The sequence below is a fragment of the Rousettus aegyptiacus genome, unplaced genomic scaffold (assembly GCF_014176215.1).
Source record: "Rousettus aegyptiacus isolate mRouAeg1 unplaced genomic scaffold, mRouAeg1.p scaffold_m13_p_15, whole genome shotgun sequence".
NCBI lineage: Eukaryota > Metazoa > Chordata > Mammalia > Chiroptera > Pteropodidae > Rousettus > Rousettus aegyptiacus.
Genome location: NW_023416290.1, coordinates 60454282 through 60482236, shown reverse-complemented (window position 1 = coordinate 60482236; position 27955 = coordinate 60454282). Strand labels below are relative to the sequence as shown.

Here is a 27955-nt window from a genome sequence, read left to right as displayed (position 1 = left end):
CCCGGGGGCGGGGCCTGCCCGGAGCGACGGCGGACCTCGCGAGCCTCGCTGTGGCAGGGGCGTCCTGGGCGTGGAGGGGCGCGGCGGGGCGGGAAGGGCAAGCAGTCAGACGGCTCCCAGGAGGGCAGTCATCTCTGCTGGACATTAAGGAAGGGTGGGCGTTCACCCGACAAAGCAGAGGCATCCCGGGCCGAGGGAACAGCAAGCGCTAAGGTGGAAGAACCCAGTGCCCTGGAGCCATGGGAAGCAGTTGAGGTGATGGTTTAGTGGGGCGGAGCGTGCGGGTTGGGGGAGTGTGGTCAGAGAGGAGTAGGCACACACAGGGAGTCTTGAACCCCAAACCAAGGAGCTGGGCTTTATCCTGGAAGCAAGGGAAGGCCAGTGTGGGAGAGGGGGTGACTTAAGACATGTAGGAGAAAAAGACCTCTTTGCTGACAGAGCGGAGCTAGGAGGCCATAGGTAGTGACAGCCTGGTGAGACACAAGAACCCCTTCAACTAGAGCCCTAGGAATGGAAACGAGTTGAGCAGGTGACCGAGTTCAGAGGAAGCCAGGTGACGACGTCCAAGGGAGAGTTGGAGATGGTAGAGGGAACAGCGTGGTATCCACCTCAGCCCCAGGCTTCTTCCTCTTCCAGTGCGTCGTCCGTCTCGTCATTCATCACTTTCCTGGGTGCCTCAGCATGAGCTGGACACCCACTGTGTGCTGCAGGTTTTCAACACTTTAAGGAAAAAAATGGGGCAAGCGGGCTGCACAAGAAAAGCCGAATTCTTGGAGTAAAGCGACCTCCCTCAGGTCCGGGGGCCCTGGTACCAACACCGCCCACGGCTTGCAAGTGCCTGGCCTGATCCCCCTTGCCTGGTGTATATGGGGGAGTACCTGGGCTTCGAAGCAGGGTACAGAGCGCAGGCACTGCGTGATCTGAGGAGCAGAGTCACAGACCAGATGGCCGAGGAAGAGGTGAGGGGACAGAAGAGGGTCTGGCAGTGTCTCTGGGCAGCTGCTAGACACAGTTTTCTAGGACCACACCTTAGGGTCAGGTTCCATCCCTGCTAACGCCCTCAGAGGCACTGAGCAGGCCCAAGCACAGGGTGCTGGACCCTCAGGCTTCCCCCACCTGAGCCTCCACTCCCTCTTCTAGAGTGTCCCCATCCACTCAGAACAACCTCTGCCAGTCTGGAAAACATCTTCCTCCTTCTAGACTAAGCTGCACGGCCCTGTGGCTGCCTGGTGAGACCTTCCTGTGTACCTACACAACGCACCTGCACTCTCTTCCACCCAGCGTGGAGTCAGTCAGGTGGTCCTTGAAGGCTCTCCTGGGGGCACTGCCTGAGTGCCCCTGAGGAATGAGAGGCAGCCTCCTCAGGGGAACCCCCAGAGCATCTGGGCCCAGGGGACGAAAGGAGGAGGGAGGCAAGCCTGCCTACAAGTCTGCAGGTCCAGCTCGCCCAGGGCCAGTTAGTTAGGTGCACAGTTAAATAATGTGGGTAGTCAGCTCCCAGGAACCACTGTTGATAAGACACCAAGAGGGGAGAAAGGTGGCCTCCAGGGCCTGGGGAGCTCACAGAGGCCCTGCAGCAGCCCCTGGGGAAATCCCTTGAATCAACTGTGTACCTCCTTTGTTCCTGAAGTTTCCTCCAGGAAGCCCTCCCAGAGCACCACTCGAGTCTTTCTAGCTGCTTGGCCTTGAACTCTGAGTAGGCCCCACCCATCCTTGGCAGTTTGGCTAGGACAAATCACTTTCCAGTCTGTTAAATGGGAGTCCGCGACCGAGCCCAGACAGACTGATAAAGTAACTGTGGGTCATGGGTTCCTTCCAGGGGCTTTTCCTTCCAGCTTGTAGGGGGTGCCAAAGGCAGCCCATGGGTGAGAAATGAGGCCTGGGTGGCCGCCTGCAACCCCCACTGGAATCTTCCCTGCCCCTCCCTTCCAGATTAACTGAAACCTGCTAATTGTGGCAGCCCTCTGCATGCTCCCCTCCCCCACTGCTGTATTCCGCCCTCCCTTTGCCTCCCCTCCCCCTTCCATCCGAATGATAAAGGGCCGGGCCCCCTGCCCCCACCCGGCCTCAGGCCCTGGCCCTGGCCCTGCCTCATCACACTGCCCCATTGCCCTGCGCCCTCCACTGGGCCAGGCTGCTGCCCACGTTGAGGGCCTCCACTTAATGGGGCCCTGCAGCACCCCGCGCCTGGCGCTCCCAGGGGCAGACTCGCCCTCCCAGCCACCCAAGAGGAGGAAAAAGAGATACCTGCGGCATGACAAGCCCCCCTACACCTACTTGGCCATGATCGCCCTGGTGATCCAGGCTGCACCTTCCCGCAGGCTGAAGCTGGCCCAGGTGAGAGGATCAGACCTCACCCCAGACCCGTTCCCCACCTACTCCCAGACTCAAGCTCGGGCCTCATCCCCCTGCCTCATCCCCACCTGGCCCTACCCAGCTATATCTATGCCAGTGGGGCCGGTCCTGGCCTAGGCACCCCGGGACAGAGCAGAGGTATTCATGCAGGACCTTTCCCGGTAGCCCTCTTCTCCCTCCGGCGCAGAGGTGTTGGGGGAGCAAGCACGGGCGCACCGAGCCCGGCTGTGGGGGAGGGGCGGCGCTGCCCCCATCTGCGCCCAGGCTCACGGTGCCTGCCGGCCGCCCTGTGCTTTCAGATCATCCGTCAGGTCCAGGCCGTGTTCCCCTTCTTCAGGGACGACTACGAGGGCTGGAAGGACTCCATCCGCCACAACCTCTCCTCCAACCGATGCTTCCGCAAGGTGGGGCTGGGCGAGGGCCGGAGCCCGAGCAGAGCCGGGGGCGGGGGCGGAAATTCTGAGTATCCAGGTTCGCGGCCCCACCAAGCCTGCCCCCCCCCCCAGGTGCCCAAGGATCCTACGAAGCCCAAGGCCAAGGGTAACTTCTGGGCGGTCGACGTGAGCCTGATTCCCGCCGAGGCGCTGCGGCTGCAGAACACAGCCCTGTGCCGGCGCTGGCAAAGCCGGGGGGCACGAGGGGCCTTCGCCAAGGACCTGAGCCCCTATGTGCTGCACGGCCGGCCCTACCGACCGCTCAGGCCGCCTAGCGAGGGCTTCAGCATAAAGTCTCTGCTGGGGGACCCAGTGGAGGGCCCGCCACAGAGCAGCCCCGCTGGGGTGGGTTCCCTGACAAGCAAGGAGGAGGCGATGTCCACACCACGCCTGCCCTCAGAGAGGTCCCTGTGGCCCCTCCGCCCTCTTCCCGCCACCATGAGAGCAGAAGGGGAGACTTCTCAGGGGGGACCCAGCAGGCCTTCACCTCTCTCCCCTGAGCCCAGAGCCTGGCCCCTCCACTTACTGCAGGGTGCCCCAGACCCTGGAGGACTGTCCAGTGGGGGTCACGGGGCCTCACTTTGGGGGCAGCTACCCACCTCCTACTTGCCCATCTACACCCCCAATGTGGTAATGCCCTTGGCCCCACTACCACCCACCTCCTGCCCCCAGTGCCCACCCTCAGCCAGCCCAGCCTACTGGGGGGTGGCCCCTGAAACCCACAGCCCCCCAGGACTGCTCTGGGATCTGGATGCCCTCTTCCAGGGCGTGCCACCCAACAAGAGCATCTATGATGTGTGGGTCAGCCACCCCCGGGAACTGGCTGCCCCCACCCCAGGCTGGCTCCTCTCCTGGTACAGCTTGTGAGGCACAGGCCATTTTCCTCGCCCACCCTCTCCTGTCACCATGAGCTTGTTGAGGGAGGACCAAGGCCAAGAGGACCAAGAGGTGTCTGTGGCCGCAGCAGCCTTGAAACACCAGGCACCAGCCGAGCTGAGAGTCCACAGCGTTTATTAGCCTACCCTTTACTACCCCACAAAGGGCTGCGGTCCAGGTGAGCACCACCCTAGCCCTGAGGGTCAGTCCTGCCTCTCCCACCCTGGAGGCAGGGCTGGGAGGAGCAGGCTCCACTGAGAGTAGCCCTTCCTGTCCCTCCCTGGTCCCACCTTCTCTGGCCCTCTGTCTACCCATCCATCCATCACCATCTGTCACCTCCCCTCCCCTGGCTCTGGGCTGGGGGAGGGAAAACCTCATGGCTGCTCCAGCCAGAAGTCAGAGCCTCCCTCAGCCGACTGGGAAGGAGGTAGCACCTTTTTGGGGAAAGGGCATAGGGCACGAGTACCGTACCTGGTTTGGTGGTGGTAGTGGGGAAGAGTACAGTAAAGGAACGGACGACATTTTAATGCCAAGTCTGATTTTTGGTGGTGGGGGTGGTGACTGGGCAGCTCTGGGGTCCCCTGCTGTGTGCTGTGATAACAGCAAATGGTGATAAGGAGAGCGCTGAGGACCTGGCCCAGGGGGCAGGCAATTGTTCCCCCTGGCGGAGCACTCTTCCTCGCAGTGCGTGTGTGTGTGTGGGGGGGGGTGGGGCAATGAGCCCCAGAGGTCAAAGAGGTTGTGGGTGTTCAAAGATTTTGCTACCTCTGCCGGCAGAGGCGCCACCCCGGATTCCTTGGGCAGGACTAAGAGGGCAGGTCCTCTGGCGGGGCGAGGGCCGAGCTGGAACCGCTGTCAGGGCCGGGGCTTGGCGGGCTGCCTGGGGACGGTGTGGGGGTACATGGGGTCCCGGTGAGTGGCGTATCGGTGCTGAGAGAGGAGGGCGTCCCAGAACGCGGGGCCCTACGGCGCTGGGCCGGCCCCAACTCCACTTGGCCCACTCGCTCGGCGAACTTGAGTGAGCACACGGTCTCGCCGAGGTCCTCGGGCCGCGTGGAGATCTGCGGGGACGCGGTGCTGGAGGACCGCGCGAAGGGGCGGTGCCTGGCATGCAAAACACCCTCCCGGGCCCCGCCCCCCGCCCGGCGCTCACCTGCAGCAGCAGCACGGCGGTGGCGCCAGGGCCCAGCGCGGGCTGCAGCAGCCGCGTGAGCTGCGAATCGCGGAAGGGCACGTGCGGTCGGCGCGCTCGCAGCGCGGCCATCACGCCTCCCAGTGCCAACAGCGAGCGGTTGATGGTCCGGGCCTCCCGCAGACGCTGGGCGCTGTCAGGGTCTCCTCGCGCCGAGCAGACCGCCCCCGCCTTCCAGGCACGCTCGGATCCAGCCAGGTCCACCAGGTGCAGCGTGCCTGCAGGGGCGAGCGAACCCACGTGGAGGGGGCGCCCAGTCTCCCGTGTGGCGAGGCCCCCCGCAGGGCGGGACGCAGGCTATCGTACCTGCGGTGCCTGAACCGCGCAGAGGGGACGCCGCGCGCAGCGTCAGTGTGACCAGTGCGTGTGAGCGGGAGCTGTGCTGGTTCATGGCGGTGGCGGCGGTGGCCCGGTTGCTCCTCCCCAAGCTCAGCATCTGGAGGGTGCAGGACAGGGCTTTCTGGCTACAAGGTGCTGATGCAGGGTTCACGCCCGCAGGCGCAAGCACGGGGCGGGGCCTAGGAGGAACGCACGGCCCACCGGGCAGCCTTACCTGGTGCAGCGTCTCCAGGTTGGGCACGTCCCAGTAGGTGAGGCCAGCCACCTGGATTCCTCCCTGGCTTGCTGGGCCCTGCCTCACAGCCAGACGCTCGGGAGGCCCTGGGGCTAGGAGGTCCCTGGTGAGAAAGGGGAAGGCTTGGTTCCGGGTTCTTGAGGAGGGGGTGGAAGGGTCAGGGGTCAGAGAGGGCTGGCAGGAGGCAGCCCTGGCACAGCCCTGACCTGACAGCCTCGTTGTAGATCTCCACCATGCTGAGCGTCACACGGTGCTGCCCTCCTGTCCTCATCTCCCGGAACAGTGACTGCAGTGCCCTAGGAGCTATGCCAGGGTCCTCAGGGGGGCCCTGGGGATGGTGTGGGGTGCCACATCGGGCTCACATCCCAGTCCCTGGCCCCAGGAGCCACCCAGAGTCCCACCTTCCCACCTCCATGCTGTAGGTCTTCCCAGTCCCCGTCTGACCATAGGTGAAAATGCAGACACTGTAGCCTCGGAGACAGGACAGCACAGCAGGCTCCAGCTCCCTGAAGACCTAGGGATATTGGGCGGAGACTCCTGAGCCCCGAGCCTGGGCAAAGTGTGAAGCTGATTCCCCAGGGAGGACGGCTCTGGGGGAGCTCGCTGGAAGGCAGAGAAGGCTCCCTGGAGAAGGTAGCATGTGCAAGAATTTGCCAGGCAAAGAAGAGGTGTATGACAGGAAATGGGAGCAGGTGACAGCGAGTGTTGGAATCCTGACGGGACCACCTGGGGCCCAAGGGAGCAGCAGTCAGGAGCCCAGACTGCCAGGTTCAAACCCCAGGGCATGCCTGGAGGGGAGTCATTTTTCCATGCACGTGTGGTGAGCGCCACAGTGGCACCTGTCATGAGGGTTGAGGAGCACCCTGTGCCAAAGGGATGAGCCCAGAAAGGCCCTGTGTGGAGGGTGCAGGGGATGGTGGACCCCAGGATGGCTGGAACCTGGGCCCTGGAAGGGTGCAGGGAGGCTGCTGAGGGGGAGAGGGGACTAGGGCTTGTGTCTTGCTGGCAACTGGACACCAAAGCAGCCTTTTGAGCAATGACATGGCCAGCTTCCATGCCCAGAAGGTGGGTCGTGACTGAGTGGGCTGTCACTTGTGCATGAAGTGAGGGCAAAATTGCTAACGAACTCACTAAGATTCCATAACTGGAAGGAAGCACTAGGGGTGACTGTGGTGCCATGGCAGAGATACGAGACTTATGTGAGGGGCCACGTGGTAAATGCCTCTCAGGCTCCTCGGACACATAGCATTTGAGGGCCCTGTCCAGTTCCAGGGGCCGTGCAGGGCTGCAGCTGGGATAGGGGCTGTGGCCCCGGGGTGCTACATGGTGGAGAACAGCTGTAGTGCCGCAGTTTGGGGGGACCCCTGGCCACCCACTGGGTGCTCATCACACCGTGGGCCCCTGAGGCCAGCAGGGCTCTGCCTGATACCTGGCCACTCCCGGGTATGCGCCTGTTTCCTGAGCTACGGCAGCTCTTGTGGCAAAGTCGGTGTGCCCCAGAGTGACTGCGAAGCAGGGGGGTGGGGGGCCGGGTTGGACAGGGGTGGGGTCTGCTCACCAGCACTCCCTCTGACACCAAGCAAGGGAGGGGGTGCCTGCCCTCCCAGCTGGCCGACCGTAGACAGCAGGCTGTGAGTGGGCAGCCAGTGAAGCCGGGGCGGAGGAGGTCACGGCACTCCCCACCACAGCAGCACCCCAGCCACCTCTGCCTGAGCAGCGAGCAGTCACCTCAGACAGGTTCGAATCCCAGTTTCCCGGTGAAAAATTCTTTCTGGAAGTGTTAACCTTCCTGTCTAACCCGGCGGATGTTTCCCCTGGGCCTACAGAGCTTGGCGAGGGGACAAAGGGAAAACCCTGGACGGAGAAAAGGTGCCCAGCTCCACTGCCAGACCTGCCTCCCTGACCCCCTCTTCCCTCCTTACTGGAATTTAACCTGGACGCGGAAGGGGACCAGAGCCCTGGGGGTCCCGGGGACTCCTAGGGAGGGTCAACACAGCTATAAGGGTAGAGCATCACCTCCTCCTGGCTGGCGTCTGGAGGAAACACCCAGTCCAGGCGGAAGCGGTGCCGGTGCCCTCGATAGCAGGTGGTGACGGTGCCGCCCGGGCCGGGCTCCGAGTTCACCAGGCTGGAGGGTGTCCCTGGCCTCAGGCGACACAGCACACGGATATTTCCTGGGGTGGTGATCAGGTCAGTAGACTGCCTGCCGGGCCTGGAAGCAGGGAGAGGCCCCCCTTCCCCAGGCCTGCCCGCACCACCCTGTGCTCCCTAAGCCAGCCATACCCTTGAGCTCCAGCAGCCGCCCTGGGCATCCACTTGGGGGCCCCTGCTGCTCCTGGGGGAGCTGTGTCCCAGCCCCACTGGCTGACAGTGCCCCCAGGGCCCAGGATACCTGGGGGAGCAGAGATATGAGGAAAGTACTGGGGTATAGCCAAGGAGCAGAGGGGCGAGGGGGTCGGGTGCTGAGGGCAATATGCAGCCACTGAGTGGGCACTGGCTGTGGTGACCCACAACTATTGGTGGCTTCGGGTCATGGGGGCATCATTCATTGGGCCAAAAATGGAGCCTAAGAATCAGGAGGACTGTGGGCAAGGACACCATGTCTTCCCCGGGCTCTTAACAGGCCTGAAGGAGTCGATGTCACCCCAGTTTACACAGAACAAAGAATGAGACCCAGAAGTAAAATCCCAGCCCGGGTCACAGAAGTTTTCCTAGTTCCAAAGCCTACAGCCTTCACTGCAGCAGGCAACTCTCTGCAGCCGGGAAGGGAAGGGGAGTGACTGGGCTGCCCCGCGAGCATGCGCCAGAGGGAGCAGGGGTCCTGACCTGGCCCCGGGCCTCGCTCAGTGAACCCTGACAGCTCTGGGTAAAGGTGCTGACCAGGCCTCGGAGGTCCCCACAGCCCCGACGCAGGCTGGCCATGTGTGCCCGAAGTCCTGGTGGGGCAGGGCGTTGTGAGGGCATGCCAAAAACCCCACAGCTTCCCTGGAATCCCCCAGCCCCAGGTCTTACCTGCCAGCTGCCCATGCACCTGCCGCAGCTCCCTTCGGCAGTTCTGCTCAGTCTCCTGCTGGAGCTGCCGGAGGGCCCCCCGAAGGCCCTGCAGCTGCACCTCCTGCACCCCCAGCTGCCCCACCCACCCCACCCGTCACTGAGGACACAGGCACTTACCAGGCCCCGCCTCAGATGCCCCCCTCCCAGTGTCCCCGTCTTCCCAGCCCCTGGGCCCAGTGCCCACCTGCACTCGGAGGGCTTCTGTGGTGTCCTGGGCCTCCTGAAGCTGGCCCTGGAGCGCCACCAGTGCCTCTGCCTCCTCCTGCAGGAGGGGCGCGGACCACGTGAGGTATGGACCCCAGAGGGACCTTGGGGAGGGGTACTGTAGCAGTCCCCTTGCACAGATACGGAAATAGGGTGGAGCTCATCAGGAATCCATGCCAGACTCTTTCCCCAATTCCCTTGCTCTCCTGGGGCCAGTTACAAGGAGGAACCATGGGGGGGGGGGATGGGTTCTCCCATAGGCACCAGTATTTCTGTTGGGGCTGCCCTACACAGACCCTCCCAGGGCCTGGCCACAGTCCTGGCCCCAGCCTCTGTCCCAGCGAGCATGAGATCCTGAGGGAACCTAGGCAGTGTTGTGGGAGCCCCAAACTGTAGGGACGGTGATAGCCAAGGAGCAGAATACCTGGGGGGCCCTGGCAGGGGGGCTGGGACCCCAGTGCCTCAGGAGGTCCTGAGCGAGGGTCAGGCTCTGTTTCAAGGCCTCATTCTCCAAGGTGAGACGCTGAACCCTCTTCTCGGAGTCTGTCGCCCCCTGGAGAAGAGGGAAGCTCTCTGGGGTCATCTCAAAGATCTGGTCTCGCTCCTGTCCCCTCCTGGAGCCCTGGCTGGCAGCCTTACCACTCCCAGGCGCAGTCTGCCCAGTGCCTCCTCCTGCAGTTCAAGCTGCTGCCTCAGCTCTTCCAGCTGGGAATGGAAAGGGGTACAGAGTGGAGCACCTCCTTCCAGCCCACCCCCAACTCCCTGTACCTCCTGGGCCCCTCACCTGCCCAAGGATAAGCTGTTCCAGCCGCTGCCAAGCCCTCTGGTCCTCCTCCAATTGGGGCGGCTGCTGCCCCTGGGCCTCGCCTCTCAGTGAAAGGGAAGGGCTTTCTTCTAGGGATGTGGGTCCTGGGGTGGGGCAGACCCAGTTAGGACTGACCGAGCTCTCCCGCCTGAAGTGGGGGAGCACCTCAAGAGCAGGGTGGGGCTGGGGACCCTGCACTCCAGGCCTCTCAGGTCCGGTGGGCTTCACTCCCTCTACCCTCCCTTTTCAACTCACGCACCAGCAGGAGCGGGGGGCTGCACCCTGGAGGCTGGCTGAATTCCCTGGGACGGGGCCTGCCTCCCCCTTGGGATCCGAATCCATGCCAAGAGGGCCAAGAGCTGACCAGTCATGGTCAACAGCGGGGGCACATCACCAGGCTGTGAAGGAGATAAGAATCAGAATGTAGGGGGCTGGAGCGGGGACAGGGACGTGGGAGCCAGGACTGGGGAGAGCGGACTCTGAGCCCGACTCACCTTGCTCAGATCCAGAGGGTACCCACAGCTCTCTTCCGCCCCCAGCTGGACGGAGAGGAACTCCGCAAGACGCACAAGAGCCTCTTCCAGGGAGACTTCGGCGGCGCCGCCCTCCGCTCCCCCTCCCGACCCATCCTCAGACTCCGAGCAGCCTGCGAGGCCAGGTAGTGAAGAAGGTAGGCGTGTTGGGGCAAGTGCTGGACGGTAGACCACCAGATGGCACCTGCCAGGCCCCTCCCTCGCAGTGAGGTCACGGACACCTCCCCCAGTCTCGGACGGCGGGGTTCCCTCATGGTCCCCGGGACGCAGAGCTCCCGACGCATGACAGCACCTACCAACCAAGCCGGTCAGCTCGGTCCACAGTTCAGCGGCGGACTGTTCGGGGGCGCGCCGGCGACCCCCGGGCCTGCAGCGGGCACTCTAGGGAAGGAGCAGGAAAGCCCCTGAGGAGAGGTCGTGCAGCTTGGGGGGCTCCCTTCTGGGAACTAGGCCAAGGGGTTTGGGGCTGAGGTCTCTGCTTTCAACACCAGAGACGAGGTCCCCGTTACGGGGCCCCTCCACAGCGTCAGCGCCCTGGGGACCTACGCTGCGCGGGCCTGCACAACTCACTCTCTGGAAGGGGGTCGCTGGCGGCGCAGCATCCGCCCCCGCTCACCTGGGTGGGGTCCCTGGGGTCGGCGGCCGCCGCGGCCCCGCCATCCCTGCGGAAGAGGCTGTAGAAGATGTAGATGAGCAGAGAGTAGAAGGCGTACATGGGAACGCGGGGCGGCAGTCGGCCCAGCTTCGCGCCGCCCCAGGTCCCCGCACCCGGACTCGGCGCCCGTGCGCAGCAGAGCCGGTGCGCATGCTCGGGGCATCCGCCCCCGCGGCCCAGCTCCCGCGAGCGGAGGGCGCGCGCCGGAGGATAGAGATAGCAGAGACAGGTGTCCCCGGGCCGCACCCGGGCACCTGTCCGGTGCCTCCACCCCCGCTTCTCGGAGACCTCGGGCTGAGATCGTCCACGGCGCCCGAAAACCCTTTTCTCAGAACTCCCCCCAGCCTTCCGCGGAGGCCCCCATGGCTCTCGCCCTTAGAACTGTCAAGTCTCGAGCGTTCTACCTCCCTTCATTTTACAGCCTCACCCCTCACGTCGCAGCCGCGCCCCTTCCTCTCACTGCCCGGCCTCTCACAGCTCCTCCCCGAACCCCTCCCCTTACAGCCCCTGCCTCGGGCCCCTCCCCTCGCAGCCCCGCCTCTTACCACAGACCTCCAAGGCACGGCTACCGGCGCACAGAGGCCCCTCCTCCCGGGCCCCGCCCCCTCGGCCCGGCTCGCTCTTCTAGAACGCCCCCTTAGCCCAGGCCCCGCCTCGGGCCACTCTAGCCTCCGCTCATCTCGTTGGTTTGTGCTGCTCCTCCACAGGACGGGCTCGGAAGGAACGGCGGCCGCGAGTTCCCGCGCCGGGAGCGAGCTGCGGTCTCCCGCTCGCTGCCGCTTTGGGGCCGCGTGGCTGGGCTGCCACTAAGGAGAGCCATCGCTCCTTCCGGGCCGGGTTCCGAAGACGACGCCTCCCCGAGCACGGAACAGACCGAGCGGGCCTACGCGCGCTCCACGCCCCTTTCCAGCAGGCCCGGCGCCCCCACTTGGGTTCCAGGACCCCAGGCCTCACGCCTACTCAGGCCCCCCACCGCTTTCTCTTTTCCCAGCCAAATTAGGTTTTTCTTCCTCACAGTTGTGTCCAGTGGTTTCAGAGCTACGGAAAGTTTCGGATGAACCCATCTCAACATTTAGAAATGGGTCCCTCGAAACTGGGAGACCTGGAGAGCCACCGTTAGGGCTCCGGGTCGCGGCTTCTTCGTTCTTTCATACTCTCCAAAACTGAGGAGCCCCTTCTCGTCTACTCAAACTCGCTACTGCGGGAGGTACCATGGCACCCAAGCCGTGGAGTGAGTGGAGCATGGCGCTGTCCCACATGGCGCTGGCAGTGGTGTCTCTGCGTGCAGCTGTGAGCACTGCTCAGGTGAGTACACAGGGTCCGGGTGGAACCTATTCCATTTTCAGAACCAAGGACCTAGCCAGGTAGTAAGCAAATCTGGGGACTAGGCTTCCATGAGACCTCTAGACCCTTTTCTTCTTAAAGGAAAGTTCTGGTCTCTTTTTCCCACATTTCCTCCTCTCCCTGTGTTGACAGGCAAGTCGAGGTGCTGCTGCTGGCTTCCTGCTCCAGGCCTTGGCTGCTGCCACCATGCTGATCCGAGGGCTGGGCACAGATGAAGACTGTCTTGCTGGAGCCTGGGTGGCCACTGTCATAGGCCTGCCCCTTCTGGCCTTTGATTTCCACTGGGTGAATGGGGACCGCTCCTCTGCCAACCTGCTCCTGGGAGGAGGCATGGTGCTAGCAGTGGCTGGTGGCCACCTTGACTCTGAGGGCCGATCTGTGGCTGGTCAGGCAGTGGTGCTGGTGGTGGCAGTGACCATCCTCATTGTGGCCGTTTTCACGACCAACACATATGGAATGTGGGGGGGCGCGATGCTGGGTGCTGCAGGTCTCCTGAGCCGGCTGGAGGAGGACAGACTGCTCCTGCTGCCGAAAGAGGATGTCTGTCGCTGGGCCCTGGCTGCTGGTAGTTGGGCCTACCATCGGGCCTTGCACACACAGCGCTTGCAGTGGGAGTGACGGTCGATGATAACAAGGCAGGGCATCTGGCCTGGCTACCACCTCCCCTTCCGTGGGGCCTCTTTCTCTAGGGATAAACTCTCCTTCTGAGGTGGATTTGCTGCAGGATGATTGGTCAAGGGCAGAGTCTGGGCGCTACCCCTTCTCTGGTGTAGGGCGGAGACCTGCCTGGACAAGAATGACGAGGATAGTATCTAGGCACATTTTGGGGCTTGATTCTGGGCAGGCCATGGTTGTAGATCCAGAGAAAAGCTTGGTATCCAATAAATTTTAGGGATTCAGCAGGAATATGGAATCGGTCCATTCTTGAGAGGGATTGAGCTTCCTAAGGCTGCCAGGTTAGCAGCTGGTTTCCCCAAGCAATGGAAGGGGGTGCACTGGAAGCACCTGGAGCCTTACCGAGTCTGGCCTCGTGCTGGTCCCTGGACTGAGAAGACATAGTCCTGGGCCCTTGCTCTCCTGGGACATGGTGGAGTTCTTAATATACCTGCATGGCCTGACAGGTGGCCCTCTGGGGCAGTGACCTTCACGGGCTGCTTGCTGAAGTAGGGACCAGAGAGCTGTACCACAGCTGTTACCAGAAACACCATCCCCTCTCAATGATGACTCGACTTCTACCTGTTTGCCCTCTGGCCTGTGTAAGGCAAATCCTGATTTACTAAGTCCCTCACTTTCCTGGGTGGGCCCCTCTTCACCTTCCTACCCCAGGATTAGGACACGGGATTGAGTGGAGCCATGGGTTAGGTTCCAGGTCCCGAGTGCTCTCTCCGGGGGGGCGGGGGCAGGCTGGGGGAGTCCCTGCGCTTCCGTCCTGTATTAGCACATCTGGTCCCCCACAGGAAGGAGAGGAGCGGCTGGTGGGGTTCTCGCTCCAGTGAGCCAAGCCAGAGCCCCGCGCACGCAAGCTCTAGTGTTAGGGGTCAAAGAAGCAGGCACCCCCCGACGTGAGGGTCCAGGGCTGTCCTCAAGCCCCAGTAACCCCCGGTGTTTGGGCGGCGCCTGGAACCCGCCGGAAGCGCGAAGCCAGTCCTCCGCGCGCCCTCCGTGGGGCGCCCTGGGCCCCGCCCCCTCCCACCCACTTTCTGCAGGGGCGGGGCCTCGTGCGCCCATTGGCTCGGGCCGCCGCGCCGTCCGCCCCTGAACGGGGCTGCCATTGGCCCTGCGCGTGTCACGTGACCTGGAGGACCAGGGGGCGGTGGCGGCGGCGGCGGCGGCGGCGGTGGCGGCGGCGGTGGCGGGGGGTGGCAGCGCGCAGCGAAAACAAAGATGGCTGCCGCTCCGGGGTCGGTGGCCGCAGCGGCTGCGGGGCGACGCGCGGGCTCGAACCACTGAAGCGGCGGAGCAGGGAGCGGAGTTGCGGGGTCGCGGCAGCGGCGGCGAGAGGGCGGCGGGAGCACGCGGCGCCCCTAACCTCCAGCCGCGGGAGCGCGCTCGCACCCGCCCGCCGGGCCGGCCGGCCGCGATGTCCGGCGCAGAAGAGGCCGGCGGGGGCGGCCCGGCCACGGGGCCCGCGGGCGCCGTGCCTGTAGGGGCCGGGGCAGCCGCAGGGCCGGCGGCGGCGCTGGGCGAGGCAGCAGGGCCCGGGCTCCCGGACGAGGCGGGTCTGGCCGGCGCCCGGCAGCTGCAGGAGGCAGCCGGCGACCCCGACGCGCCGCCCAAGAAGCGGCTGCGAGCGGCCGAGGCGGCCGAGGCGGCGGCGGCGGCGGCGGGCAGCGGGAAGCTGGAGGAGCGGCTGTACTCGGTGCTGTGCTGCACCGTCTGCCTGGACTTGCCCAAGGCCTCCGTGTACCAGGTAGGGCCGCGGGCCCGACCCCGACCTGGCCCGGCCGGCCGAGCCCCGGGGCCCAGCGGTCGGGATTCGGCGCCTGCTCGGAAGCTCCTCCTCCTCTCAGGCCTTTATTTCCTGTACTGAACCCCTGCTTTCTTGCTCGGACTCCCCTTATTTCCCGGTCCGAGCCTGTCTCCCATGTAGATGCTTCTTTTCAGCTCCCTTTGCTACCCCCTTGCACTCCCCAGCCCGCCTTCTCAAGCTGACCCCCGAGAAAGCTGGTGACAGAAAGCCCCGCGCCCCTCCCTCTCAGAGCTTGCTCCACTCATTTCGGAGCTCCCCGTCTTCCCTCTTTCTTCAAGAGCTCCTTCTCTGTTCTCTAAGCAGCTACTCCCCAACCTTTGTCCTCACACCCCCTCCTGCACCCCTCCTCCCTCCTGAGAAGAAGAATCCTCTTTGCCTTGTCCCTCTGTTTCTGGAAGAATCTTGGAGAAGGGAGAGGATTGCCTCTTTGCTCTCCCCTTCCTTTCCCTTCATTCCTGGTCTGGATAAACCATTTGTGTCAAGCCCGCAGTCTGGGTCCCTTCAAGTCCCAGCCTCACCCCGTACTTCTGGACTCCTGTGCCCCAGGGCCAGGTTCCCACCCTACCGTGCCTCACCCACACCAGGCGCTCCAGGTCTGCCCACCTCCTCCAGTCTGAGAATCCAGCGTTGCTGGTCCGAGTCCTTAACCAGCTCAGGACCTTAGGGTACCTGGCCCAGGTGGGTCTTTCACTGGCACCAAGTAGCGGCAGGGATTACATTCTGGCCCCAGAATTAGTGTCCTGCCTTCTTTGTCTCTATCCACCTCAACTCCCTCTCTCTGCACCCCATTCCCCCAGAGTCCTTTTAAGGAATGAGGCAGGTTCATGGCTACTTTTCTTTGGACTCACAGAAACTGGACGCAGGGCCTCGTCCCCCTGGCTCTACGCAAAGTGGGATCCATGGGTGAGGGCCATTCTTGTAGGAAGCGGTACAGGGTTAGTCTGGGTTGCCAGTTTCCCCACCATGTGGATCTCCAAATCCTTGCCGCTGTGCCACGAGGACTTCCGTGTGTCCGCGTGTTGGAGAGAGGAGAGAAAAGGCCTTGGTGGAGAAGTGAGCAGAGTTCTTTGGGGAGAGGGCACTGGATTTCAGCCCACTCTGCTGGCTTTTGGGCAGCTCTTGGCCCAGTGCCACTGGGGCATGCTCCTCATCACTCAGGACTTGTTGTCCCTCCAGCCCCTTGTTCCTTGCCCAGGACCTTTCGATCCTTCCAGGTGGGAGAACTCTTACTTTTTTGGGCTTCGAGTGACAACCCGGGAAGCCAAGCCAATGGTAGGGGCTCCCAGAGGAATTCAGAGATCAGCTCACCATCCCCTCTGGCAAGTGGGCCAGAGCTGGACCTGGCATGAGGACAGGCCACATGGTGCTAGCTCCTGGTCCACTCAGCCTCTGGCCAGAGCTTCTGGTGACCAGATCTCTAAGCCTGGCTGGTTCAGACTGGCCTGCACTGCCTTAGGTGCTGAGCTCTGTCCTGCCAGGAGCAGGCAGCTGGGCAGCTGCGCTGGCTGTGAGGGCGCTAGGACAGCCCTGCCATGGCCCCCCGCAGCCCAGCGGGCTCTGCTCAGCGGCTCCCCTGGGAGCACGTCGTAGAGCCCAGGGAGGTGTGACACTGAGCTGTGGGCTCTGGCACCGGACCCCTCCATAGCCCATTCCCACCGGTGACACTTGGGGCTCAGGGAGGACTGGCTCGCTCCCATCCCTGGAGGCCTGAGGAAGTCCTGGGCCCTGTAGTCAGTGGGAGGGCCCTGGCTCAGGGAGTGCTGACCAGCCCTGCCGTGGGTCAGAACTCATTGCGGCCGCTGGAATTGCTGCCATGAACTGCGGGCACGTGAGTGTGAGGCCAGGGTGGGAGGGGCCCGAGAGGGACAGGGGAAGGAGGGAAGGCTTCCCGGCGGCTTGCTGCCCACGCCACATCCCACTTCAGCCCCATAGCGACCCTGGACGGGGACATCGAGGATGGCACTAGAGCTGGTTTGCTCCCAGAAGGACCTGGTCATGGCAGCGTGGGTTCCACATGCTGCCCCGAGACGGGTGGGCACAGAGCCTTCTTCGTACCCCTGGTCGAGGCCTGTTGCCGCCATCAGCTGTTGGCCTTGACTTAGCTCCTCCACTTCCGCCAGTCTTCCTAGTTGAGCTGTGTCGTACTGGTCCTGGTGGGCTGTGTCCAGCCCTGGCACCACGGGAGTGACTCCATGGGGCTGCCGTGGGCTGGGGGCACGCTCACTGAGGAGCTCGCCCCCTGGCCACCAGACCCCACCTCCATTTCAGCAGGGAGGCTTTGGTGGTGGCAAGAGCTCGCCTCGGCAGACACAGGCCGACCGGGTGGGCTCGTCCACCTGCTCTGGACTCAGGCCCTGGCTGACAGTGCTCCACACCTGTGCTGGGAAACCCGCTCTGGCTTCAGACCATAGCGCTCGTGCGAATGGCTGTCACTTAGCCTTCGTCAGGCCAGGTCAGGGCCAGAGCAGGTACAGCGGGTACTGGCTTTGATGTTCTTCATTTGGGTGTTAGGTGTGGCCTTGGTGACTGGCCTGACGAGGTGTGCAGCCTCCTCCTGGAGTCCCAGGTGGGCGCTGGGGGAAGCACCCAGGTGGAGGCAGGAGCAGCAGGGAAAGTCACGCAGGAGTGGGTGACCGGCAGCTTGTACAGCTCTGGATGCTGCCCTGTGGTCACAGCGGTGTCACCCAGCCTCTCTCCTGAGGGAGTGCCCTCTCTGCGGCAAAAGACCTCGGCGCTGCCTGGAGCATCGCAGCCGTAGCCCGACCCTGCCCTCCCTCTGGGCTTCCTTGCCTCTTCCATGAGGCCCAGTGTCCCCTCCACTTGGTTTTGACCGGGCCAGCGCCAGCCGAGGCCCCAAGTGGCCTGGCGCCTGAAGGGAGGGGCCGCGCAGCTCCCCCACCCCTCACTGGTTTTCAGCCAGCGGAGCCTCTGGGTGTGGCCCCGCTGGCCTTCTGGCCCCTGTGCCGCCCACTCCCGGCCTCAGACCTGGGCCCTGCTCCTCCGGCTGTAGCTGCTGTGCCCCCTCCACCTGGGGGGCCTCTCGTGCTCTTCCTCATAAGCCCTGCTGAGGCAGTGTCCCCCAGCTACAGGATGCCCGTTCCTCCCCCCTGCTCTGGACTCAGGCCCTGGTTATGACAGCATGGGGTCCTTGCCACTGTGCCCGGTGGGGGCGCCGGGTGCACCCCGCTGCGCCTCCCACCCCTGCGGCCTCCTGTCTCCGCCAGGACTCAGCTCAGGCCCTGGCCCTAGGGGACTGCTACCTGATTGGCACTTACATCGATGAAAGGCCCAGGAGGCAGGGGTGGCCCTGCCTCCCCAGGCTCTGACCAGCGTGGGCACAGGCCTTGTCGGCACGCCCAGCACTGCCTGTTCTCCAAGGGCCACCTCAGCAGAGCTGGTGGGCCTGCGCTCCCCAGGGCCAGGGTCTGCTGCCCAGCTCCCTGGCCACTCCTAGCTGCGGCTGGCTCATGCTTCGAGGTGAGAAAGGTAGAAGAGCCTTGACAGTCACCTGTTCAGTCCCCAAAGGCAGGGCGGAGAGGAGGGTCTCAGACCCTGGGGTCAAGCTTCTTGTGCTGGCCGTTCCGCACATGTTGCCCAGACAGCACTTGGGGTCTGAGCGAAGCCTGACGGGCTCCCACCTCGTCCTGGCTCTCTGGGTGGCCTGACCTCAGGGCCACCTGCCCCCTGCCCCCTGCCCCGGCTCCACACTGAAGTGCCCTGGGCGCTTGGAGTCAGGGATCCACCAGGAACAGCTGCATGCCTCGGAGGCTGGGTGGTCCCTCCCAGCCCCTTGACTAAGGAGGAGGAGGAGGCCTCAGGCCCACCATGGGGGCGGAGGGCCTTCCAGCTGGGCCGGGTAGCACTCAGCTATGCTCTGGAACGTGGCACAGCCTGCTCTAGAGTGGGGTGTCGTGTAGGAGCCACGGTTTGAGGGGACCATGCACTCCTAGCCTCTTGACCACGATGTGGTTTCCGGAATTTGGGTGTGTCTAAGACCTGTTTCCTTCCCAAGGCCTGGGAATCAGGGTTCCTCCTGAGTCCACACGGTCCATTCGGCCCCCTTAGACCAGGGAGAAGCTGGCCCGGATGGCGGCCCCAGCCTGTGCAGCCCAGGTCCCTGAGAGCTGCATGTGGCCAGGCAGAGGGAGGGGCTGCTGAGTAATGTCCTGGGGGTGGGGACCCAGGAGCAAAGGAGGGCTGCCGAAATCACAGGCCTGTCCTGGAGTCCCTTCTGAGGCCCGTCGGGTGGGGGACGCATGAGGGGCTGGCCCGGCCGCGTTGTGTGACGACCTCTGTGGTGGCTGTTTGTTCTGTGCCCACCACGTGCCGGGGCCCGAGCCACGCTGCCAGCATGTCGTCCCACCTCCTCCGTACGTGACGGGTCTAGTCCTGTCCTCGTTGCCTTTGGTGCCCGAGGAAATCGAGGCCCAGAGAGGGCAGTGACCAGCCCAAGTTCATGCCGCTGCTGACCTGCAGCCCCGCGACGTCATGCTGGGTCGCGGGCCCCACTCCTGGCCCCAGGCAGCCTGGCCTGATCGCTGCGGGAGCTGCTGCTCAGGGTGCCCAGGACCTAGTGGCCTTGGCCCTGTCTGGCTGATGCTGGCCATCCAGGGCTGGGCGTGTGGCCAGTGCTCGCAGTCCTCTACAGCCCAGCTTCTGGGGCAGGTGCGGTCCATCCCAGATGCTGCAGGGGGCCCGGTCTGTGTGACGCTGTGGCCTGGCCTGTGTGTAGACCTGGGGTCTTGCTGGTGGGGTGGGGTCTGGAGCATGGCGACCACCCTGCTGTGGACAGACTGCCTGGGTTGGGTGTGACTGGGTCCGGGCCAGCCACCTGCTGTCCACTGGAGAGCATCCTTTGGATAGTGAGTGAGGAACTAGCTGCATGTGGATGGCACCTTGTCCCTTGGCCAGGCCAGCAGCACTTGGGGTGTCTTGCTGACTAGTGCCGAGCTGTAGAGGGTGAGCAGAGGGCCTGCCTCTCCCAGGGCCTGCCGCACTGCTTGAGCCCGCGGGGTCTGGAGGCTCCGGGAAGAGGGGGCAGGAAGGGGCACAGGTGTTCCTGTGGCTCACAGGACCCAAGGAGAGGCCTGTGGGATTGGGGTACAGGTTGGGCAGTGCCGGGAGGTAAGCAGTCACACACCTGGCAGCCTCGAGAGTCCCTCAGGACTCTCTTGAGTGTCACACTCAGGCCCACACCCTGGCTGGGCCACCCAGAGACAGAAGAGAAGCCAGGTGATGGGACCCAGGAGGGTGCTGTCCTTTCGCCCAGGCGGTGTGGGGCCCCAGTCCAGGGAAGGGGTTGGTGTCCCGAGGGCCCTCACTGGGCCTGGCGCCACGTGGCTTGGCTGGGCCCCCAGTCCCTCCTGCGGTAAGTTGCTGGTGGCCTGCGCTGCTTCCCCCTGGCTCCCTGGAAGCAGCAGCCAGCCCCCCCCTCCCCTGCCCCCAAGGCTACGGTGGGGCTGTGGGAAGAGCCCCTGGTCTGCGCCTCCCAGGGGCTCCCCCCACTCCCCGCTGCTCACTGCTTCTCTGGCTCCTCTGCCGAGCCCTGGGGGATGGACAGGACCGACTGCTTTTCCAGCCCGCTTCTCCCATGGGCAGGCCTCACTCTTCCCGACCAGCTGTGTGTCCAGAGCTAGTGCCGGCGGGCCCCTGCCAGGCCCTGTCCTACAAGCCGGAGCCCAGCTGGCTCTCCTTCCTCATCTTACACACCTCGGTTCCTGCCCTGACCGAGAAGTTGAGGTCTGGGTGCCGGTTACCTGGGATGTGCATGTGTGAGCGAGGCCTCCGTTCCCGGCCCTGCCCACTGCTAGGCCCGTCGTCCTCATCCTCCCTGGACCCCTGGCCCAGCCCGTGGCTGCTAAGAGCCCACTCAGCCTCTGGCGGGGGACCCACGTGTGTGGGCGTGGCCCGGCAGTGTCCCTGTGACCCTCCTACCCTAAAGGGTCCTGGACCCCAAGGGAAGCCTGTGGCCAAGTGGCTCCCTGGAGCTTTGCCATGGCTGTTGTGCCCAGGCCAGCTGCTGCCTGCCCACTCACCCTGGGCCAGCCGGAGGGGTCTCCGCAGATGGAGACCCAGTTAGGCCTTGACAGCCAGCAGCACGGAGCTCAGCCCAAGGTCCCCACACTGCCTCAGCGTTCCCAGGCCCTGAGACCACCAGGACAGCCCTGCCCTGGGCCTGGGCCTGGGGGCTGTGCTTGGACCTCTCTGTTCTTGTGTGGGTCTCCCCTCCCCTCACATGGGAGCCAGGCCCACAGTCTGCTGGGTGCTCGGGGCGGGGGGTGTGTGTGGAACTGGTGAGGGACCCCAGATAGGAGTCGGGCTGGCAACATGCAGGGCCCCCCGCTGGGAGGGGAGGTCTGCTGTCGGCAATGTCTGGCCCTCAGGTCTTGAGGTTCAGAAAGGGAGGGTCCTGGTCTCACTGAGCCAACTCGGCCACGTGTCTGCCCACGTGCCCTGTCCCAGGCCAGCTCGGCCTCCCCCTGCCTCAGCTCTGTGCCACCAGGTCTGGGGAAGGCCCCTGCAGCTAGCCACTGTCACTGGGTGGGTGGCAGCTGCCTTTTCACCTGGCCAAGGAGATCTAGAGGGGAGGGGCCAGGGGCCAGGCTGGGGGTCGATGCGGGCCAAGTCCCCTGCCACCAGCATGAGGAGCTCTTCTGAAGGCCAGGAGAGGGCGTGACTGCCTCAGCATGGGCAGTACTGTCTGCTGCCCCCTCAGCAGCCGCTGGCCACATGCTGTTGCCGTGCTGCGTCAGGAGTCCACGTTTCTGTGGGTAGCCTGGAATCGGAGCCCGCAGGGGACTCAGGGCAGTCCCCGACCCCTGGGATGGGAAAAGGCCTGGCTCCAAGCCCCAGTGGGGTCAGTCGCTCCAGCGGGCCCGCCTCGGTGAGCAGCCGGAACCTCTGTCAGCTAGCGGGGGCCACCTGGTGGCAGTTGCCTCCCCAGAGGCCCAGCGGCTGCCTTAGGTGCTACCGGGAAGCCTGTCTCTCCTGAGCAGCGGCCCTGTGTGTGCTAAGGGCCAGCACGCCGCGCCTCCTCGGGCTGGCCTGGCCTGGCCTGGCCCGGCCGGAGCTGGCGGGCAGCACGGGCGTGCGCGTCCCGCAGGTCTGTGAGCTCCGTCTCCCTCTGCTTCTTCACAGTGCACTAACGGTCACTTGATGTGCGCTGGCTGTTTTATCCACCTACTAGCAGATGCCCGGCTGAAGGAGGAGCAGGCCACGTGCCCCAACTGCCGCTGCGAGATCAGCAAGAGCCTCTGCTGCCGCAACCTGGCCGTGGAGAAGGCCGTGAGCGAGCTGCCCTCCGAGTGCGGCTTCTGCCTGCGCCCATTCCCCCGCTCCCTCCTGGAGAGGCACCAGAAAGAGGAGTGCCAAGACAGGTGACCGTCGGGCCCAGGGGCCTCCCCTCCTGTGGGCTTCGCCGGCTGGGCCTCATTACCGGGCCTCGGGGCCCCGCACAGGGTGGGGCTTGGATCTGCACCTGGGGTTGCATGCACGTCAGCCTGGCTCTCCAGGGTTCTCAGTGGCAGTGTGATAGTCTCTTAGAGGCTGCCCTTGGCATCCCAGGCCCCAGGCGAGTGTGGCCAGCTCAGGAGCTCGAGGTGGTTGGTGTGAGGCGGCGCTGGCACCCTCGCCCAGGCCCCTGTGCTGCTCCTGGATCGGGCTGTGCCGAGGCCAGGACCGTGGTTGGCAGCCACCGCTACCTAGCAGGAGAAACAACCCACAGCAGTGGGTATCCGTGGCCGATGCACCCACAGCTTGCATGGCACCTCCTCTTCCTGGGGCCCAGCACACACTGAGAGTGTCCTTGAGGGAGGGACTCGTGCGTGAGCACAGCTAAGCAGAGGCCCCTGGGACTCAGGCCATGACTGCGGTGCTCACCTCCCCAGGGTGACTCAGTGCAAGTACAAGCGCATCGGCTGCCCGTGGCACGGCCCCTTCCACGAGCTGACAGTGCACGAGGCCGCATGTGCCCACCCGACCAAGACGGGCAACGAGCTGATGGAGATCCTGGACGAGATGGACCAGAGCCACCGCAAGGAGATGCAGTTGTACAACAGCATCTTCAGCCTGCTCAGCTTCGAGAAGATCGGCTACACAGGTGAGGTGCCCCGCTGCCTGCTGCATGCTGTACAGGGGGCTGGCAGCTGGGAGCCTGGGGAGCCCAGGTTCTGGGCAGTGGGCGCAGGCTGCACCGGATGGCTGGGCTCTAGAAGAGCTCCTGGTGAATGGGGGGGGGGGCAGCATCTCAGGGGAGAAGTTGGACCAGAGGCTGAGCAGGGGACGGGCCAGGGCAGGATCCCAGGGGCGCCTGCATGGCTCTCATGGAGGCCCCTCCCACCTCCCCACCCCAGCAAGGTTTCCTCACCTCAACAAGGTGGTGTCCTCACGGCATGGGGCTGCACAGACTTGGGACACTCTGGGGTCTAACCAGAAGGTGGGTGTCTCAGGGGGCCTGGGAGCTGGGGGCCAGAAGAACACTTGTCACGTTGGGTCCTGCCTGTGGGTCACTGCGGGGGCCACCGGCCTCCTGAGGCCAGAAGAGGCTCAGGGTAAGGCTACAGAACAAGCAGAGGGCGCCCAGCTCGAAAGGCAGAGCTGGGAGCGGACACCCAGGGACAGGCAGGCTGGAAAGCAGCTGGCCCGCTGGATCTCACAGGCTCTCCTGGCCACCGACAGTGCCTGCGGACGTGTGGACAGCAGGGGCCGTGCCAGAGCCCGGTCTAGACCCAAAGAACAGCAAGGAGCGCCTGCTGATGCTGGGGCTGCCCAGGGAGGCTCCGGCCCTCGACTGCCCAGCCCCCGCCAGGTGGCCAGCTGAGAGCATCAAGGGCAGTCACGGCAGCCAGTCGCACCGTGCTGCCTGGACTGGACCTGGCTCAGTGCGGGCCTGCACGGGTCTGAGAGGCTGGGAGCCTGGGAGCCTCAGCAGCAGAAGGCCATGCGCCTCGGTCAGCCGCAGCCTCAGTCTCGCTGGTGGGCGCCACGGCACAAACAGGCCAGGCCTGGCCGAGGCTTCAGGACTTGGGCAGTGGTGGGGCAGGGAGCCCCACACACGCAGGAAGAACTGGCCACCTTTGTGGAGGGACAAGCTGGCCGTGGCCTGGGCTGTGCTGAGAGGACTATGTGACGGCAGCTGCCCACCGACTGACGGCCCGGCCGAATCGGCGAGCCCACACCCTGACTCCGGTCCCGGAGGCCCGAGCACCATGCAGCCGCCTCCGCTGGCTTTCTGGAGGCTCTGTATTGGAACCAATAAAGCGTGCTTGTTCTCAGAACTGCATCCTGTCTGTGTGTCTGCTTACCCAGCCCCTGGGGCGGGTGGGCAAGGGCCAGGTGGGGTCCGGCGGGTGGCAGCCTCTGGACCCCCGCGGCCGACGTGTGTCACTTTCCCCAGAACGCATGTGCGCCGCCCACCATTTGCCATAGTCGTGTTTGGTTTGCCTCGTGACAAGGAGAGCTCGTGTCCTCCTGGGAAGCTGCCTTCCCCCGCAGCTGAGCCTGTGTCCTCAGCTGGCCGGAAGGCCCCCCAGCCCAGCCCACACTGACTGCCGGCCCCTCCCGGCCTGTCTGTCTCCACAGAGGTCCAGTTCCGGCCGTACCGCACGGACGACTTCATCACACGCCTGTACTACGAGACGCCGCGGTTCACGGTGCTGAGCCAGACGTGGGTCCTGAAGGCACGTGTGAACGACTCGGAGCGCAACCCCAACCTCTCATGCAAGCGCACCCTCTCCTTCCAGCTGCTCCTCAAGAGCAAGGTCACGGCACCCCTGGAGTGTTCCTTCCTGCTGCTCAAGGGCCCGTACGACGACGTGAAGATCAGCCCCGTGATCTACCACTTTGTCTTCACCAACGACAGCAACGAGACGGACTACGTGCCGCTGCCCATCGTCGACTCCGTGGAGTGCAACAAGCTGCTGGCCGCCAAGAACATCAACCTGCGGCTCTTCCTGTTCCAGATACAGAAGTAGGCGGCGCCGTGCTGCCCACACCCCCCCGCAGCGGCCCCGCAGCGCCGCCGGACCAGCTCGGCAGAGGCGAACGGACACGGTGACACTGGGCCAGTCTGCATGTGTGCGCGCAGCCGACGGCGCCCCCCGCCACGCCCCCACCACGCCCCCGCCCCTCCTCCCTGTCCAGGCCCCTGGAGGCTGGGACCCCGCAGAGGAGCCCACGGCCGGGGCAGCGCAGTGGGCCTGCCCAGCCCGCACTGCTCGGCGCAGCGGCTCCTGGGCCGGGCTTAGGGCACTGACATCAGAAGGCATATTTGATTGCGATTAAAAAGGCACCTTGTTTCCTACTTTCTGGTTTGTTCGAGGGACAGCGCGGGAGCTGTGGTTTGGTCTGGGGGTCGGAGCCTGCCCGTCCCTGTCACTGCACTTGCAGGGGCTTCCCAGGATACTTGGAGATGCTGTTTCCTCCATCTTGAGCCTGGGCAGGGGAGTGGGCAGGGTCGGGGTCTCCCAGCAGCCTCAGCATAGCCGCCAACCACCCCAGGGGGCCAGGGCTCCATAGGGCTCAGCGGACCTTTCGGAATGCAGGGTGAAATTGTCTCTTCCCAGGAAAAAAACGAAACTCTTTGCAGACTACTCTGTAAGTCATGCAAATTTAGCCAGAGAGAATCTCTTTTCTGAATAGAGCCTGGCCGGGAAGTGAGGAAAGCTCTGGGAGCCCTGGCTGGTGAGGCAGCTGAGGGTCTGAGGGGGCCAGTCCCTGAGCTACTCTCACGGACTAGCTGCTGGCCCTCAATCCAGGGGTCTACCGTGGACGTCAGCACCTGAGCAGTGTGGTTTCTTGCCTGAGAGGCAGTCTCTTCCCAGCCTTGACTTGGCTGTCCCCCGAAGCCCCAGGACCCCAAGGTTCCAGGGCTACAGTGCACATGCCCAGTGTGTGTGCCTCGGGGTGGTTGGGCCCTTGCAGGTGTCGGAGAGCTGTCCCCACCCCCCACCCCGGCTCCGTGGCTGCAGTATGCTCGCCTGGGCCCTTAAAGCTACTGGAGAGCTGCCCTGTTCTGCGAAGGAGACGCAGCTCTAATGCAATAGCTTTTGGTTTCTTCAATACCAAAGAATCGTTTTCTTCGCCCCAGGCCAGGCTACCCTGTGCCTTGGAGCAGCCTCCGCCACCCTCCCCTGCACACAGGGCCCATCGCCCACTGCCGTGCAGGGCTCAGTGGGCAGCGTAGCCACGGGCCTGGCTGTGGGCTGAGACCTGGCATCAGTCCTCCCACCAGGGCGGCTCCCCAAGTTACCCTAAGAAGCTAGTTTGGCTTCCTTCTCCAAGCCCAGTGCATGGGGCTCTTGAGAGTCTCCTCCTGCAAGGGCCTGGCCTGGCCACTGAGGAGACCAGGTGGCGTGAGGTGTTCAGTTTCCTGCCCTCTTCAGAGAAAACCCACCCCAGCCCCCACAGTGCTCTGCACTTGGGCACACCCTGGTGTGAGGGCCCACTCCCCCTCGGGCGGGCCCCCGCCCGGTGGGCACGGAGGGTGACAGGTAGATGCATGTCAGGTCTCCTGTGTGTCACTGCATTTCTACGTTTCTCTATAGAGTTCCTGGACTTCCAAGTGAGAGTGTTGTGAGCGGAGCCCAGGTTGGTGCAGGCTTGCCCTGCTTGGCTGTTTGGATGTGTGTGTGAGAGGCTGTCTGCAGAGGGAAGCCCCTGGTGGCTTTCCTGGGCTGGGGCAGGGTGGATGACAGATTTCTGTGTGCAGGTGAAGGCATGTTACCCACCCTGCGTGAGTGGGTAGACAGGTGGGGCTGGACTCTTGAGACACCAGTGTCAGCCACATGCCAGGGGTGCAGCCCGCTATTTCCTGCCAAGGGTGTCGTGTCTGGGGTGCCCATCACGGCCCCCACACTGTGATGGTCATCACCTTATAGCCTGGGGCTGTCAGGCATCCTGGGAAATTGTGGTATCTCAGCTGCTGCGAGGGGCCGGTGCCACAAACTTTGTGGCACCTCCCTGGGGGTCATCAATTTACTGCGGGATGTCCATCCATGTTGATAGGAAGGGTCCCCGGGGCTGTCTCCCGGACCTTGCCATCTTGGCACCCTGCGCTGCGGCAGGGGGAGGGGCAGCCCCTGAAGATGTGGGGGCAGGCTAGTGGGCACGGGCCAAGCCGGCCCCTCTCCTGTTCCCTTTTTCATCCCGTGAGCACCACGTTCTCAGTTCACCCAAAGTGAGACATTTACAAAATAAAAATAATTTTTTAAAAAGCGGAGCGAGGAGTGTTTTTATCACTGTCAGAAATGACTTACATGTTGCTTTTGTGATGTGTTCTCTTTGCATATTTTCTGTATGTAACTATAGTTTAAAAAATTCCAAGCCATGTTTTTGCCTGTTTCCTTCCGAGAGGACAGCCTCATGGATGGGCTTCCCTGGGCTGTGCCAGCCTCCCCACCCCAGGTCTCCAGGCCCTGCTCAGCACCACCTCATATACACAGCCCTGTCTGATTAGTGGGGAAACAGGCATAGAGAAGTCGGGTCCACTCTGACGGGGAATCGGCCCCCAGCACAAGGGAGTCCCGTCATGTCCTTCAGGAGGCTCTCAGGAGGCGCCCTCGGCCGTTCTCCCAAGCTGCACTGCTTTGGTGGCCTCGCTCCCACATCCACACTCACCCTCACCAGCCTGTTCCCACCCCCGAGCCTCACTGGGGGCGCTCTTGAGAAGAGAAGGGCCACCGAGTCCCACTTCCAGCCTCCTGCAGCTCCTCAGGCTTGGTTTTGCCCCCACCCATCCCTGTGGCCTCGGCAAAGAACCTGGGCAGCCTTCCTGGATAAAGGACTCATCGGCCTTCCACTTCACTCCGTCCCAGCAGGCCTTGCTGTCCGTCCACTAGCCGAAGATTTTACCCCACTGGGTCTGTTTCGAGTTCCATAGAAAATAAACGCGTCCATCCCCTATTCCTCCCTCGGGGCTCCTCTGGGGCTTTGGGGAAGGCAGGCGGGTGCCTGGCTCCCAGGACTGCACACGCTGTGCAGCAGGGACCGAGAGCCCCAAGAGCGCGGAAGTTGGGTTCCTAAAGCGGTGGGGAACAGGGCAGGCATTCCAAGGGCCGAGGCCTCGGTGCACCAGACCTCGCGGGAGCAGTCCGGTCTCCGCGCTCGCGCCGGGGCGCACTGCCTTTCCCTGCCAGCGCAGGGCAGCTCTGCGGGTGGAAGAGGCGCCCAGTCTCCGGGGGCCCAGGCGGCGCGCACGAGGAAGCAGCGCCCGGCTCCGGCCATTTGGGAGTGCATGCACCTCCCCGGCAGCACAGGGTCTGAGTTCCCAAACGCGAGGGCGGTGCGGCCACACCGTGGGCTCGCGCGACCCAGTGCACGTACGTGCCCAGGTGCCCGGCGCGTGTGTTCACGGGCCCTCACCTCCTCTCACACGGGGGCGCTGCGCTCGCCAGGAAAAGTCGCGCCTGTGAGAGCGTTATGTGGCGAGAGGTCAGCGGCAGCACGGGCGGGAGCCCCGGAG

General features: G+C 64.2%; 4 protein-coding genes across 7 annotated transcripts; 3 read left to right on the top strand and 1 right to left on the bottom strand.

Moving 5' to 3' along the window:
- Positions 1-874: 874 nt before the first annotated feature.
- FOXH1 (forkhead box H1) lies at positions 875-4192 on the top strand. 2 transcript variants are annotated; one of them, XM_016131916.2, is made up of 4 exons: positions 875-959; positions 1820-2337; positions 2655-2759; positions 2862-4192. In XM_016131916.2, exons 2-4 carry the CDS (start codon positions 1969-1971, stop codon positions 3654-3656), a joined length of 1269 nt encoding a protein of 422 aa, XP_015987402.2. In that variant the 5' UTR covers positions 875-959; positions 1820-1968; the 3' UTR covers positions 3657-4192. The 2 variants fall into 2 exon arrangements, with proteins under 2 accessions (XP_015987402.2, XP_036089104.1); XM_036233211.1 differs by having other exon boundaries at positions 904-959; positions 1141-2337.
- Positions 3784-11103, bottom strand: KIFC2 (kinesin family member C2). Of its 2 annotated transcripts, none has more exons than XM_016131915.2 (18): positions 10644-11103; positions 10324-10408; positions 9989-10140; positions 9754-9892; positions 9474-9598; positions 9329-9394; positions 9114-9242; positions 8670-8747; positions 8444-8558; positions 8258-8367; positions 7715-7823; positions 7448-7605; positions 5841-5945; positions 5638-5759; positions 5411-5534; positions 5164-5293; positions 4819-5075; positions 3784-4726 (listed from the first exon to the last, which is right to left on the bottom strand). In XM_016131915.2, exons 1-18 carry the CDS (start codon positions 10740-10742, stop codon positions 4472-4474), a joined length of 2358 nt encoding a protein of 785 aa, XP_015987401.2. In that variant the 5' UTR covers positions 10743-11103; the 3' UTR covers positions 3784-4471. The 2 variants fall into 2 exon arrangements, with proteins under 2 accessions (XP_015987401.2, XP_036089103.1); XM_036233210.1 differs by having other exon boundaries at positions 8444-8507.
- A 262-nt stretch (positions 11104-11365) lies between these two features.
- Positions 11366-12932, top strand: LOC107503493 (cysteine and histidine-rich protein 1-like). The gene is made up of 2 exons (XM_016131884.2): positions 11366-11987; positions 12159-12932. Exons 1-2 carry the CDS (start codon positions 11895-11897, stop codon positions 12642-12644), a joined length of 579 nt encoding a protein of 192 aa, XP_015987370.1. The 5' UTR covers positions 11366-11894; the 3' UTR covers positions 12645-12932.
- A 909-nt stretch (positions 12933-13841) lies between these two features.
- Positions 13842-24796, top strand: CYHR1 (cysteine and histidine rich 1). 2 transcript variants are annotated; one of them, XM_036233208.1, is made up of 4 exons: positions 13842-14436; positions 21634-21872; positions 22383-22594; positions 23173-24067. In XM_036233208.1, the coding sequence occupies exons 1-4, from the start codon at positions 14107-14109 to the stop codon at positions 24039-24041; spliced, it is 1650 nt and encodes a 549-aa protein (XP_036089101.1). In that variant the 5' UTR covers positions 13842-14106; the 3' UTR covers positions 24042-24067. The 2 variants fall into 2 exon arrangements, with proteins under 2 accessions (XP_036089101.1, XP_036089102.1); XM_036233209.1 differs by lacking the exon at positions 23173-24067 and adding an exon at positions 24076-24796 and having other exon boundaries at positions 13855-14436.
- Positions 24797-27955: the final 3159 nt, after the last annotated feature.

Bases quoted from the DNA above. Each gene is read 5' to 3' on its own strand.
- FOXH1 (XM_016131916.2), top strand. From the start codon at position 1,969: ATGCTCCCCTCCCCCACTGCTGTATTCCGCCCTCCCTTTGCCTCCCCT. The intron at 2,338-2,654 runs GTGAGAGGATCA...CTGTGCTTTCAG, and splicing joins GCAGGCTGAAGCTGGCCCAG to ATCATCCGTCAGGTCCAGGC. The intron at 2,760-2,861 runs GTGGGGCTGGGC...CCCCCCCCCCAG, and splicing joins CCAACCGATGCTTCCGCAAG to GTGCCCAAGGATCCTACGAA.
- KIFC2 (XM_016131915.2), bottom strand. From the start codon at position 10,742: ATGTACGCCTTCTACTCTCTGCTCATCTACATCTTCTACAGCCTCTTC. The intron at 9,599-9,753 runs GTGCGTGAGTTG...GCCCCACCCCAG, and splicing joins GCAGCCCCCCGCTCCTGCTG to GACCCACATCCCTAGAAGAA. The intron at 5,294-5,410 runs GTAAGGCTGCCC...TGCACCCTCCAG, and splicing joins ACCTGGAGACGCTGCACCAG to ATGCTGAGCTTGGGGAGGAG.
- LOC107503493 (XM_016131884.2), top strand. From the start codon at position 11,895: ATGGCACCCAAGCCGTGGAGTGAGTGGAGCATGGCGCTGTCCCACATG. The intron at 11,988-12,158 runs GTGAGTACACAG...CTGTGTTGACAG, and splicing joins CAGCTGTGAGCACTGCTCAG to GCAAGTCGAGGTGCTGCTGC.
- CYHR1 (XM_036233208.1), top strand. From the start codon at position 14,107: ATGTCCGGCGCAGAAGAGGCCGGCGGGGGCGGCCCGGCCACGGGGCCC. The intron at 21,873-22,382 runs GTGACCGTCGGG...TCACCTCCCCAG, and splicing joins AAAGAGGAGTGCCAAGACAG to GGTGACTCAGTGCAAGTACA. The intron at 22,595-23,172 runs GTGAGGTGCCCC...GGCCACCGACAG, and splicing joins CGAGAAGATCGGCTACACAG to TGCCTGCGGACGTGTGGACA.